Here is a 14170-nt window from a genome sequence, read left to right on the forward strand (position 1 = left end):
AACTAAAATGATATAGCAGAGTTTACTACCGCTTTAAGAAAAGACCAGCAGTTAGACCACTATGACCTTGTTCTGCTTTTTTTTACAAATGTTATTGCTTTACCAGCACAGATCAATGATCTCAATGTAAAACTGGTCCTTTCCTGAAGCCTGGGGTTTTGAGGATGAGCAAAGAAGCAGACTTATTAATTTATTTATTTTTAATCCTTACAGAACTCGGATAGGTTTTTTTTTTTTGTGGTAGGGAGAGGGTTTTTAAGTAGTTCTAGGGGCAGAAAGTGGTGTGTGTCAAGCCCACCGGTGTGGGGGGCGGGGCCAAGCCATGCTCTGTGTGTCTATGGACACACAGAGCTGGCTTGGGAGCGAGCTCACACAAGTGCCCCATAGCAAGTGGTTTCAAGCCAGGAGCACTGGTGGGGGACCCCAGAAGAGGATTGGGGCTCCTCTGTGCATTGCACAGTGCAGGTGTGTTTTATTTTAAAAAAAATAAAGCGATTGTAAAGGATTACACTTTAAGTTATGCACACGAAAGTTGCTTGCAACTACAAATGAGGAAGCCTATCTGTAGTGAATACAATTAGGATATGATATTGCTATATTTGCCCACTGTTTTTAAAGAAGTCAGAGATGATCAATTCGCAAATATTTAACACAAGGATATGGCTCTTTATTTCAGCCATGTAACTGACAATTTTTAAATCTCAGCGGACTCTGCTAAAAACAAAACAAAAAAAACAACCCTTTTCCTGGTACTTCATATTAATTTTAATTTTCTTTCACAATAGGAAGATGTTGTTGAAATTGAATATGTAGAAAAGATCACGGCCCCCCAACCTGAAGAATGCATGCTTCATGATGATTGGGTCAGCTCTATTGCTGGAAGTGAAGAGTGGTATGTCAGTTTATCATCTCTTTTCAATGGTTATGTATAGTGACATTTCACTATATCTCATATACATTGATTCTGTTTTTTTACTGTTTAGGATTCTAACTGGCTCATATGACAAGACCAGTAGGATTTGGTCAGTAGAGGGAAAGCCACTTATGACAATTGCAGGCCACAGTGAAGTTGTGAAGGATGTGGCTTGGATCAAAAAAGGTATTTTTCTATTTATTATTAGATGAGCTATTCAATTAGACTTAACCTGTGCACACATTTGTGGTTTTATCACACTTTTTTAGTTCTTTAGATGAACTTGACAGTTATTTGTATTTGACAGATGGCCTGACCTGCTTGCTTCTGAGTGCTTCAATGGACCAGACCATACTCCTATGGGAATGGAATGCAGAGCGGAACAAAGTGAAGGCGCTTCATTGCTGCCGAGGTCATGCTGGTAGTGTAGACTCCATAGCTGTGGATGGATCAGGAACCAAGGTGTGTGTTATTAGTGTTTTTAATCTTGGATTGTCTGGTTCTGTTTCATTTTTGTGTGTGTGTCTTCTATATTATAAACTTTACATATACCCTAGATAACTAAAATTTCACTGCTTCTGCATTTTTAAAGTGAATGTATGATACCTAGGTTCTGCCCATTTGTCATCACTGTAAAAATGTAGGTAAGCTTTATGACTCTACAGATTATGTGTACTGCTGGTCAACTTTTTTAAAATGCCCTATTTTCTATTGAATCCTAAACCGTTTAAGTCTAGTGAGTACTGAACCTAAATTGGTGCAATAACATGTAAAACAATTGAGAGGCCAAAAAAAAAAACCAAAGAATTTAGAACACCAAGGATGGATAGTTGCACCAAAAAAATCTTCCAATACAACTTTTATATGTACATTTTATGTCTTTTGTGCATGTTCTTTACCAGTGAAAGCCTTCCTTGTGTAGACCATCAAGAGCTCAGACTGTTGCTTGGTACTGCTATTTTGGATGTGACGTCGGAACCCTTTCAGGCTCACAGCTGACACGCTAGTATTTCCCTATACTCCTTCCCCCTAAAAGGTAATACAGGGAGAAGCAGAGGTGCTTCCAGGCACAGATTATTTAGACCTTTCCATAGAGGACTTATAAGTAATGCAGAGAGTTATGGGGTTAGGAAAAAAGCAGCAGAGTTTACAGGTCAGGAATAAGTTTATGGATAAGGTCAGAAGTAGGTTAATAACAGATTGCACCTTGTTCGTCAGTCCCAGGGGCCAGTAGAATCTTCTCAGGAGCTGGGCAGTATAAACTATGCAATGTGAAGGCCTCAACTTCTCATGGTGTGCACTGCAAGTGCCATCAATCCCAAAATGGCGCAGCTGGAGCGGTCTTTGAAAGTACTTTTTTTTTGTTTTATAAATAATAATAATCTTTTGCATGGGGAAGAAAATTTGTATTTATTAATTTCTTGGCGCCTGTAAAGCATGGTGCTATGCAGGTCTCCAGCAGATCTGATAGTGAATCTGCTCCCCCCTCGTACTTTCAAAAGGGCAAGCAGATACAATCTGACAGGAAGTGAGAATGAACAACTACGACGCTCCACGGTAGTTCATTGAAAACCTATAAGCCGACAGCTGCAAAGGCTGTCGGACCTTGTAGTTTTTCTATTAACCAAACACTGAATGGATGCTGCAGCCGGATGGGCGGAGCCCCACACGGGCGCCTTCGTTGCAGAATGTGACAGCTAGCTTTGGGGGGGACAAGATCTCCCCCCCCCACTAGCTTTCAGAATGGGGGGCCAGTGCATCTATAACGTGTTACACCCTGAATGTGGGTATAACATGTTACAAAAGGTGATCCTTTAATCTTTGTGGCACCGTGTGTGTGGTGTGGTGGTTTTTTTTTTTTTTTTTTTTTTTTTTTTGTTTTTTTTTTGCAGTGGAAGTAAATTATATCATAAATATTGAGGGCCTGTTTCAATGTAATTGCTGCGTTGTATTAACTTACGTGTGGCTTAAAACAACTAATTTATTTGAATAAGCTATCAAACAAAATGCAGCCAAAGTTGGACCTGTGCCATTTTTATTAGATACCCCACACTGCAATGCATGTGCATTGGGGGTGCATCAAATTAGTGTGTTTGGGTGCTATAGAAAATGAATGGTGCTGAAATGGACCACACTATAGTATCTGCATGTTAAAATGTGGGTTATTGTATTAAATAGATTTTCATGGGTCCACTGCCATGAACACTGTTGCAAACAACTTCTACAGGTATTCCAAGTTTTGCTGCTTTGATTATTTACAAAGCCTCTGGAGTTGTTTTGCTAAAACTGAAGAGTGCAAAATCTGGTGCAGCTCTGCATATAACCCAAATTTTCTGTCAAAGGTTAATTGAACAAGCTGAAGTTAGAAGCTGATTGGCTACCATATCCAGCTGCATCAGATTTTTCATTCTCCAGTTTCAGTAACTCCATCCCACTGTCTGTATAAAATCAATGTTGTAACAAACTGTTTGTAGACACTGTGTCGCAGTATTAAGTGGGCAATATTGCACTACAGGGAGTAGTGTGTGTGTGTGTGTGTGTGTGTGTGTGTGTATATATGTGTATATGTATAATAATCTCTCAAGTGCCAAAGAAAAACAGAGACAAACTCTTGATTTCTTCAGCCCCCCCCCCCCTCAAATGTTTGCCTGTACCTCTTTTTAGAGGAATTGCAAATGAAACCAAGGTGTTGGTGAATTCAGTTTCCTACACCATTAAAGGGCACCTTGTTTAGCTGGTCTAACTACAAAATGTACCTATTGAACTGAGGCACTTCCATCTTCACCCGGTCTTCATTCTGGGCATGCGCGTGGGAGCCACCGTTTACAACATGGGTATGCCGTTCTTTCAGAGTGTATGTGCCGGCAATGTCATTGGCTGCATATACAGTAAATATCTCCTAAACTGTGCTTGTTTAGGAGTTATTTCTCTAGTCGTCTGTCCAGGACAGCACTAGAGAGATGGGCTCCACCTGCAGAGGCAGGAAACGCATCATAGATCTTTAAAGGGCGGGTTCCGTCCTTTCCCCTTCAGTCTTTGTGTTTACTCCACCGGAGGAGGAGGCTGGATTGGAGCTCTCCTTCCCGTGAAACTGGGAGAGCCCATGAGAGAAGGGGAAGGAGGTCTGTGTACCTGGGCTTCAGGATGGCGAACATCTGGGATCCCCCGGTCAGGCTGAGCCCAGATGTGAACCTCCTAGGTAGCCCGGGGAGGGCTGGCGTTTCCTGCCTGATGATCGGATTCAGATTTGGCGTAGGTCAGACGGGTGGGGGCTGGGGGCAGGCACAGGCAGCGAGTTCCAGCCTGTGGACCGTAGGAGGAGGGCGGGGACTTCCGGCAAACCACTTCCAGGTCGCGCGGCGAGCATGGTGGGGGGAACCAGGGCAGCTTATTTATAAAGTGCCCTCCACAAGACACTGTGCTGCACCTCAGGAAAGCCGTCAGGCAACTTCCGAACGGATGGATGCCGTGGATTGTGGACCCGAACCAGCTCAGGTAGGCAAACACAAGGGTGTCTTGTACCTACAGGGGTGGGGGCGGGGCGGGGCGGGGCGGTGATGGACTGGTTGGTGCAAAGGCGTTTGGAAATAGTCAATTTTTTTGTCCCCCTTCCCCTCCCTATTTAAACAGGATCCGAACTAACCTGTCTTGCGAATCCTGTTAGTGGCTGGTGGCGTGCACATAGGTGTTTGGTGAAGGCATCCTATTGTGTTAAGGTTACACTGATATTATCTTGTCTGATTCCCTTCCTTGTCTTCTCTCCTGCTCTTGTCTTAGGCTCTGCCCAAAGAACCAGAGAGGTCAGGGGGGGGTAGAAGAAATGTCCATCGTGTATGAACAAATTTAATGAGGGATGGGTTAAGCCCCTCTGTAAACCCTGAATAGATAAAATGGTCTATAAGGGGGCTATGGGGTCCTATAAGGAACTGATTTCTGGGCTACAGAAAGAAATGCAGTCCATCAAGACAATGCTAGCGAACCTTGAGACCCCAAAACCAGCCGCAATTCCCCCTGCTTCCACCCCAGAGCAGGGTGACAATTCGGGGGAAGATTCTCTGGATGGCCTAAGTGAGGCGGCATCATCCAGAGATATTCTGATTCAAGGGACAAGCTCTCACTCGAGAAGGTTAATGCCTTATTGGGGGTTATTTATGAGACGCTCAAATTTAAAGAGCAGGTCTCTGTCCTTGCATGACTGGATGTATCAAACCCTGAAAGAAGATTCAGCCAGGGTTTTCCTGGTTCACGGCGCACTGGTGGACTCTATTAAAAAAGAGTGGATGGAACCAGAGAAAAAACTATTTTCCCAAGTGTTCTTCCAGGACAGCCCTTGAGAGATGGAGCTCCTCCCATCGACACAGGAAACACATTGCCACAGTTCAAAAGGCGGTCCCTCAGGTCCCTGGTCAGTCATTTGTGTTTCCTCCGTCGGAGGAACATGTTGCCAGGAACCTGGAGGCCCCTCTCAGGGGCTGCCTGAGAACCTGCAAGCCTAAGGGACCGGGTCCTGGTTTATGGCTGCAGTTTGGGTCCATACCTTTTTTTCTTTGGCTCGGGTACCGTCCAGCTGAACCGGAGCAGACCCGTTACCCTCCTCTTTCCAGTGCCGAGGTGGCCAGGGGCAGAATGACGCCGGTTTCCCCCAGGAGTGGTGAGTGGAACCTTCCATCTTCCCTCCTCGTTGCAGGGGGTCGGAGACGCCGAGCGTTCACTTCCGGCGGAACCGCGTCATCACTGCGTGCCGAGACTTCCGGTTCCGGGTCTCTAAGGGTACAAGGAGGAGAGGGAGAGCCAGTGCTGTGCCTGTAAAGCCCGACCAGCGTCCAGCTATACCGGATTAGCGGCGGGATTCGGAGCGTCAGAGGGGGACCATGGAGGCTATTCCCCAGGATACTCCGGCGGAGACAGGCACCAGCCAAACCCAGGTAGGCTGCTGGGCATGCTATTACTCTGGTGGAGTGGTGGTGTTTGTAGGCTGGGCCCTGTAGTACCCCACGGTGGCGGTTTACTCACAGTGAGGTTGTTTGTTAGTGGTGATTCTAAGAGGGACATGGTGCTGACGCTAAGAAATCCTTTGTCTTCTTATTTTCAGGCTAAAGAGATGCCAAGGGAAGACAAGACAGGCCGCAAAAAGTGTCCTAATTGTGGGAATAGGTTGTCCTCTGGCTCTAACAAAGCCCTATGCAAGCAATGCATTGCAAGCTTGCTTAAATCTGAGGCAGATTCCCCTTTAGCAAGTTTTTGGGCTCCTTTAAAGAGGAAATGGCGTCGACCTTTAAGTCCCTCCGGGAGTTAATCACTGACGTGGGATCAGCTGCAGCTGCCTCCACGAGTAAAACAACTATAATCTCATCACCATGCCTTACAACACCCAGCTCAGGGGAGCCCCGTATGGTCAGGGAGCCTAGCCCCACGTTGATTAGCCCCGAATCCTCTGACACTGACTCGGGTCAGGAAGAGGATCAAGCAGCATCTAAAGCCTCAAAATATAGATTATCTCTCGAGGAAGTAGATGAGCTAATGGGGGCTATCTATGATACGCTGGAAATTGAGGAGGAAGAAACTCAGTTATCCAGACATGATCAAATGTATGAGGCTCTGGGGAAAAAGAAAGCAAGGGTTTTTCCTATACATAAGGTGCTTTCTGACCTTGTCCTTAAGGAGTGGTCTGAACCAGACAAGAAGGTTTTCTTTCCTAAATCCCTTAAGAGAAGGTTCCCTTTTGATGAGAGCCCAGAGGCGGTCTGGAATAAAAATCCAAAACTAGACGCCCCTCTGTCCAAAATCTCAAAGCAGGCTGATCTGGCCTTTGGGGTTCCTGTGGGAGGAAGATTAAGCAAATTTCTTCCTCAATGGGAAGAGACAACCTCGAACGAGTTTGTCTTAAACATAATAAAAAGGGGTCATGCGCTGGAATTTCACAGCAACCCTCCTTCCAAGTTTCTGGTGACAAAGCTTCCAAGTCACTCAGAAAAGGCCAGGGCCTTACCTTTACTAATAGGGGAAATGGTAGATCAAGAAGTATTGACACCAGTCCCTATTCAGGAACAAGGGGACGGTTTTTACTCGCACATCTTTGTGGTAAGAAAACCGTCAGGGAGATTCAGACTAATTATGAACCTCCGTCCACTGAATCGCTCCATCCGTTACAAGAGATTTCGGATGGAGTCCATTTATTCCATAAAGAATCTCCTGCAGAAAGAGACATTTATGGCAACCCTGGACCTAAGGGATGCTTATCTGCACATTCCAATAAGGGAGGAATGCCAGAAATTCCTTCGGATGGCAGTGCAGATAGACACAAAGGTTTACCACTTTCAGTGCAGAGCACTTCCCTTCGGTCTATCATCCTCTCCGAGAATCTTTACCAAGGTTCTCGGAGAGGCTTTAGTTCCTCTGAGGCTTCAATCAGTCTCAATTATCCCCTACCTAGACGATCTGCTCCTAACAGCCCACTCAGAGAGTCGTCTTTCTCAGGACCTAGAATTGACTCAACTCAGTCTGAGTCGATTAGGGTGGATTGTCAGTCAGGAGAAATCCAAGACAACCCAAACACAGGAGATCCTGTATCTGGGGTACTGGATCAAGTCTGTAGATCAGAAAATTATACTGCCGGAAGAAAAGATTTTGAATCTGTGGCAGAGAATATCTTTTCTTCAATGCAGCCCCAAGTGTACGGTGAGGGAAGTAATGTCGGTCTTAGGTCTTATGACGGCAGCCATTCCAGCCGTACAATGGGCCAGGTTCCATCAAAGAGAACTTCAGGGTTTTCTGTTAGAACAATTAAAAGGCAGAGATCTGGAGGAGGAGGTATCGATCCCCTCAAGGGTAAAACGCTCCCTCTGGTGGTGGAAGGACAGGGAGAACCTAAACAAAGGGGTTCATTGGGTCCTTCCTATCACTTCAACACTAACAACGGATGCGAGCAGTTGGGGCTGGGGAGCCCACCTAGGCTCAAGCTGGGTCCAGGACAAGTGGACCCCGGAGGAGAAATGTTTCTCTTCCAATTGGAAAGAACTAACAGCAATCCTGAGAGCTGTTCTAGCTTTCCACCCCGCAATACAGGGTCACCATCTACAAGTCCGTTCAGACAATACGACGGCTGTAGCATACATAAACAAACAAGGAGGAACCAGAAGTCCTCGTTTGATGTTGGTAGCCAGACGCATTCTCCAGTGGGCAGAAGCCAATCTGGAATCCATTTCTGCAGTTCACCTGAAAGGGGAGTTGAACAACAAGGCGGACTTCTTGAGTCGACAGAGGATTTCGAACCAAGAATGGTCCTTACACCCAGAGGCATTCAATCTCATAACAGCTCACTGGGGAGAACCAGAGGTAGACCTTTTTGCGAGCAGGAAAAATGCAAAGGTTCCCAATTTTTTCTCGCTAAACCCAGGAGATCAACCCCTGGCGGTAGATGCCTTGCAAACTCCATGGACTTTCAGTCTGGCGTATGCATTTCCCCCTCTTCATCTCATTCCGAGGGTCCTAGCAAGATTCCTCAAGGAAAAAACCTGTTTGATTCTAGTAGCACCTTTTTTGGCCCAGGAGACCGTGGTTCACAACGTTGCTACAATTGACAGACTGTCCGCCTCTAAGACTTCCCTACAGACAGGACCTCCTGTCGCAGGGACCTCTTTACCATCCGCAGGTCGCCACACTGAAGCTGTCAGCGTGGTTACTGAGGAGGAAATCTTAAGGAGTAAGGGCCTGTCAGACGAGGTAATTGCGACCTTACTACAGAGTCGCAAACCAGTCACGAGAGCTATTTACAAAAAAGTCTGGAAAAAATTCAATAGCTGGCTGAATGGCCGGGACATAAATACGGCTAATATTCTACAGTTTTTACAGGAAGGTGTAAACAAGGGTTTAACCCTAAGTACTATTAAAGTACAGATAGCTGCCTTAAGTGTATACCTAGATGAACGCTTACAGGAAAATCCTTTTGTCGCTAGATTCTGTAAGGCAGTCGCTAGACGCAAGCCAGTCAGAATCACAAAAGTCCCATCCTGGGATTTAGCAGTTGTGCTAAAAGCTTTCTTGGGGTCACCCTTTGAGCCTATCTCAGAGGCCTCCCTAAGGCTTATTACCTTTAAGACAGTTCTCCTGGTGGCAATCACTTCAGCCCGTAGGGTCAGTGAAATCCAAGCACTTTCCATCAGGGAACCATTCCTACAGATCCTAGAAGACAGAGTCATTCTAAAGACAGACCCTGGGTTCTTACCAAAGGTAGCATCTAGTTTCCATAGGTCCCAAGATATTGTCCTCCCTTCATTTTGTCAAAATGCAGCAAATGAGAAAGAGGAACGTTTTCATTTATTGGATGTGAGGAGGTGTATTCTAGAATATCTTAAAATAACAAATCCATTCAGAATCTCAGACTCCCTTTTTGTCCTTTTTTCCGGACAGCGTAGGGGACAGAAAGCTTCAAAAGTAACCATAGCTAGATGGATTAGGCTAGCTATAACAGAGGGGTATAAGGCCTTGAATAGAGATCCTCCTGAGGGTGTTAAAGCTCACTCAACAAGAGCGTTGTCTGCATCCTGGGCAGAAAGAGCTGGTGCCACCCCGGAGCAGGTATGTAAAGCAGCCACATGGTCAAGCTTTTCCACCTTTACAAGGCATTACCGACTGGACTTAATGTCTAGTCAGGATCAGGCCTTTGGGAGGAAAGTCCTCCAGGCCGTGGTCCCCCCTAATCTGGTAAGTACTTGGGGATCCTCTCAAGGGCTGTCCTGGAAGAACACTTGGGAAAACTGGAGTTAGTACTTACCGGTAACTCCTTTTCCGGTGGTCTTCCAGGACAGCACGATCCCACCCTTTATTTGATTGTAGTGATGTACTAATGTTATTACCTGTTATGGTTTATATGTTTTTCAGTTCCATCCTTCGGTTCTTGGTGAATGACTGACCAGGGACCTGAGGGACCGCCTTTTGAACTGTGGCAATGTGTTTCCTGTGTCGATGGGAGGAGCTCCATCTCTCAAGGGCTGTCCTGGAAGACCACCGGAAAAGGAGTTACCGGTAAGTACTAACTCCAGTTTTTTCCCAAAAGTATGAAGAGGAGACTTCCCTTCAGTGAGGATCCCACCTGCGTCTGGAACAAAGTACCTAAGGTAGACGCAGCCTTCTCCCAGTGTGCAAAATCAACAGACCTCGCCTATGAGGACATGGGTGCCCTCAGGGAACCCATGGACAAAAGAATGGAGGTGCTGTTAAAAAGGTCATGGGAAGTAGCCATGACCAATTTAAAACCTGCAATGGCCACAACAATAGTGGCTCGCAACCTGTAGGTCTGGCTAGAGCAATTGCACGGGCATTTAGAAAGTGGGACCTCTAGGAAGGAAATCTTGGGTTCCCTTTCTATGCTGCACAAAGCAGCAGGTTACATGGCAGACGCATTTGCAGAGTCGGTTAAGCTTTCAGCAAGGACAACTGCTCTGGTGAATTCGTCTTGCAGGGTACTATGGCTAAAATCCTGGTCAGGGGACCCAGCTTCAAAGGTGAGGCTATGTGGTATCCCCTTTTGAAGGAGACCTGTTTGGGCAGGATCTAGAAAAGGTTCTGGATCGTACTGCGGACAAGAAGGCCTTCCCTGTTAAAACTAAAAAGGCACCAGGAAAATGATTTTTTTTTCGTCCCCAAAGGCAGGGACAGTTGCAAGGACAGACTCATTAGGATTCGTGTGCATTTATATATTGCATCCATATACTTAGTGAATTATTAATTTCACCTGTTTTTGTAGTTTTTTTTTATTTTTATTTTTTTACATAATTTTTTACTCACCTTTGCACATTTCTCCACATGTGTGTCTTATAGGATTGGTTTTACTACCATCTTTCTAAATATAGCTTTAGATTCTTACACTAATTGATTTACTAGCGCTACACTAATTTCTGCCTAAAACTAAAAAGGCACCAGGAAAATGCGCTTTTTTTTTCGTCCCCAAAGGCAGGGATAGTCGCAAGGACAGACCGCTAAAGGGTCAACTCCTAAGAAACAGTGGATGGGGGGGGGGGGGGGAACGGGCAATCTGTTTTCCTCTTCTAAGAAAACCACTAAGTCCCAGTGACTTGGTTCCCGTGGGGGGAAGATTGGGGCAGCTCCTCCCACAGTGGGAAAGAATTGGCCCAAATTCTTTATATCCTGAGGATAATCAGGGTTATCAAATACAGTTCAAGCACACTCCGCCTACGAGGATGTGTGTGACCAAACCTCCCAAAGATCCTCAGAAGGTGACGGCCTTGCTGTTGCAAATTGGCGATTTTGTAGACCAGAGGGTTCTAGTTCCAGTGCCAAGACAGGAGGTAAACCACAGTTTCTACTCACATGTGTTTTGTAGTGAGGAAACTGTCGGGCAAATTCCAGTTAATTTAGAATTTTAAGGTTACTAAACGAGTGGGTAACATACTGTAAAAATAGTTTCCATCTGGAATTTTTTGTAAGGACAATCCTTCCCCCATCTCCCTCCAGGTTGTTTCATGGCCTCCCTCGATCTGAGGGATGCCTTCCTGCACGTCCCCATTCACGAGGACTCTCAAAAATATTTGAGAATAGCGATTCAGTGGGGAAGGCAGACCTGACACTTTCAGTTCAGAGCCCTGCCATTCGGCCTATCATCCTCCCCCAGGATATTTTACAAAAGTTCTGGCGGAAACATTGGCTCCCCTGAGGCTGAAAGGAATCGCCGTCGTACTGTACTTGGACGACCTTTTATTCTTCGTCTCCTCAAAACTCCAACTTCAGGGAGACCTGAGGGTTATATCCACAGCTAGATGTATTAGCGAGCTTCAGGCACTTTCTATAAAAGAGGCATTTTTGAAGACAGGCTGGTGCTACGCACAGACTCTGGATTTTTGCCCACAGTGGTGACAAAATTCCATAGAACCCAGGAAATTATTTTGCCTTCATTCTGTGGGTCCCCCACCAATCCAAGGTAGAATTCCACCAACTGGATGTGAGAGCCTGTGTCTTACAGTATCTGGAGATGTCGAAAAGCATTAGGAAATCCAATGCACTTTTTGTTTTGCATGCGAGTAAAAAACCGGGGTCCCAAGCTTCAAAGAACACAATTGAAAGATGGATCAAACAGGCCTATTGTGGAAGCTTACAAAATTATGAAAATGGAATCACTCCACACGGGCACTATCGGCCTCCTGGGCAGAGCAAGCTGGAGCGACACCAGAACAAATCTGTTGAGCAGCATGGTCAAACTACTCGACTTTCATGAAGCACTATAGATGGGACCTTATCTCAGCGCAAGACCAAGCATTTGGGAGAAAGGTCTTCCAAGCATGCGCCGTAGACAGCGGTGCCTGTCATTTGTAAATAACTGTGTAGGTTTGAGATATTTCTTGGACCTTAATCTAGGCTTACCTGTAAGTCAAAGTGGTCTGTAAAGGGTTTACAACCACTTTAAGAAGGCATATGTGCACCTCGTATAAAGGCAAATGCACCAAAAAGAAAGCTGCACTTACCCTATGTACATCAACGTGTAAACAATAATATCTCAACTTGGTGTAATAATATCAATAAACTGAATTATGGTGTCCTGTGTTTTTTAAACCTACAGTGCACGGAAAATTTGATATTATTGATGCACATAGGGTAAGCTCAGCTTTCTTTTTGGTACACTGTCTACTACCTTGAGTCAAACATTTAGATACATTTTTCAAAAAATTCTTTCTTTCTTTTTTTTTTTTCTCAGGGTTTTTTTATTTATTTATTTTTTTTTTTATTTGTACTGTGTTTTTTCTGTTTTTCAGTAAAATTTGGGGAAAAGGAAATGTTCTAAAAATTTTGACCAGCCATCTGTGTACAGTAATCTTTTTAAATTTGCAATGATTTTCATTTAACAATACACATTTAATACATGGCTTACCTGTGACACTAATGTCGGAAAACATTTTATGATATTTCCGAAAAGGGCAAAACTGAATGAAACGTCAGAGAAAATCCTCTGAACAAATATGTTAGTGGTTGTAAACCCTTACAAACCACTTTTGACCTACAGGTAAGCCTAGATTAAGGCTTACCTGTAGGTCCAAGCAATATCTCCTAAACCTATATGGTTTAGGAGATATTTGCTCGAAAACGGGCACCGCTGTCTACGGCGCATGCGCCGTAGACAGGGGCGCGCAGGCGCACTGAGCGCGGCATTCTCCGCGACGGAGCTGCCGCGCGTGTCGGCTCCCGTGCGCATGCGCGGGAGTGACGTCATCGCGGCTTCGCCGAATGACAGCGGCACAGCTGCGAGACCCCACCAAGAAGATGGATGCGGCAGACTACAGGGAACAGCGGCGACTGCGCTGTCTCCTGTGTCAGGTAAGTGACACATAATGGGCTACTATGCGATGCATAGTAGTCCATTATGCTTTGCCTTTGCAGGGAATGAAAGAGGAAGTAAACCCATCAGGGTTTACTTCCTCTTTAAGAATGAGTTGATGCTCAGCAGACACCTTGAGAACATGTGAAAAGTAGCCTTGAGCGCCGCCTTGTGGCTGAAAATTGAAATGTAAAAATGTAATATTCATGAACAACTTGCACACAAAATTATATAGTCGTCCTATACAAAAGCACTATACATATTGCTATGTAGGTTAAGTAAACCTTTCCTCAGAGAATCAAAGGCTCCCTTTGCTACCTCTCTGGCTTCAATACTTAAGTTTCTAACCCAGTACAAATATGCTGATAAGGCATACTTTAATTTACTCCTTACTTTTCTAACATGCTTATGCTAGTGTCTTGGAAAGTAATTGAAGTCAGTGGATCAGTATTATAGCCAAATAAGTAGCATTTTTCAGGAGGCGATCAGGTTTTAGGAAGTAAAATTGCATGTTGCATTTCAGCACAGGCATGTGGCTAATTTTGTTTGTTTTAGTTTTGCAGTGGTTCATGGGACAAGATGCTGAAGATTTGGTCAGCAGGTTAGTATAACCCATTTTCTGTCATTTAACAAGCTTATAATGAACTCCTGACATACCAAGAGACCATTAAAGGAAACTTTATTTTTTTTGATGGAACACTGTAGACTGTCATTGGTTACCTGTAAGAGTGCTGATGGTGATTTGTATGGCTTTACTTACCCAATACCGCCATTCAGGGTGAAGTACAAACTGCATACCTGTTCAAGTTATTAAACCATTGGAGCAACTTGACAGTTGGGCAACTATAATTTTCAGAACAAGATATCAGAATTGGTGACCTACAAGGTTTTCTAGTATTCCTTGTAATTAATATATTAAAAACGTAATGTTT

At 44.8% G+C, this 14170-nt stretch overlaps 1 protein-coding gene across 1 annotated transcript in view; it reads left to right on the plus strand.

Annotated features, from left to right (window-relative positions):
- Positions 1–14170, plus strand: part of WDR12 (WD repeat domain 12) — a 41835-nt gene that overhangs the window by 7138 nt on the left and 20527 nt on the right. Inside the window, exons 4-7 of the mRNA XM_077448582.1 lie at positions 786–892; positions 984–1099; positions 1221–1375; positions 13794–13839. Of these exons, the coding sequence (XP_077304708.1) occupies positions 786–892; positions 984–1099; positions 1221–1375; positions 13794–13839 (424 nt within the window). The remainder of the gene's footprint in view (positions 1–785; positions 893–983; positions 1100–1220; positions 1376–13793; positions 13840–14170) is intronic.

The sequence above is a fragment of the Lithobates pipiens genome, unplaced genomic scaffold (genome assembly GCF_037356315.1).
Source record: "Lithobates pipiens isolate NorthernLeopardFrog02 unplaced genomic scaffold, aLitPip1_a1.2 Scaffold_22, whole genome shotgun sequence".
Taxonomy (NCBI): domain Eukaryota; kingdom Metazoa; phylum Chordata; class Amphibia; order Anura; family Ranidae; genus Lithobates; species Lithobates pipiens.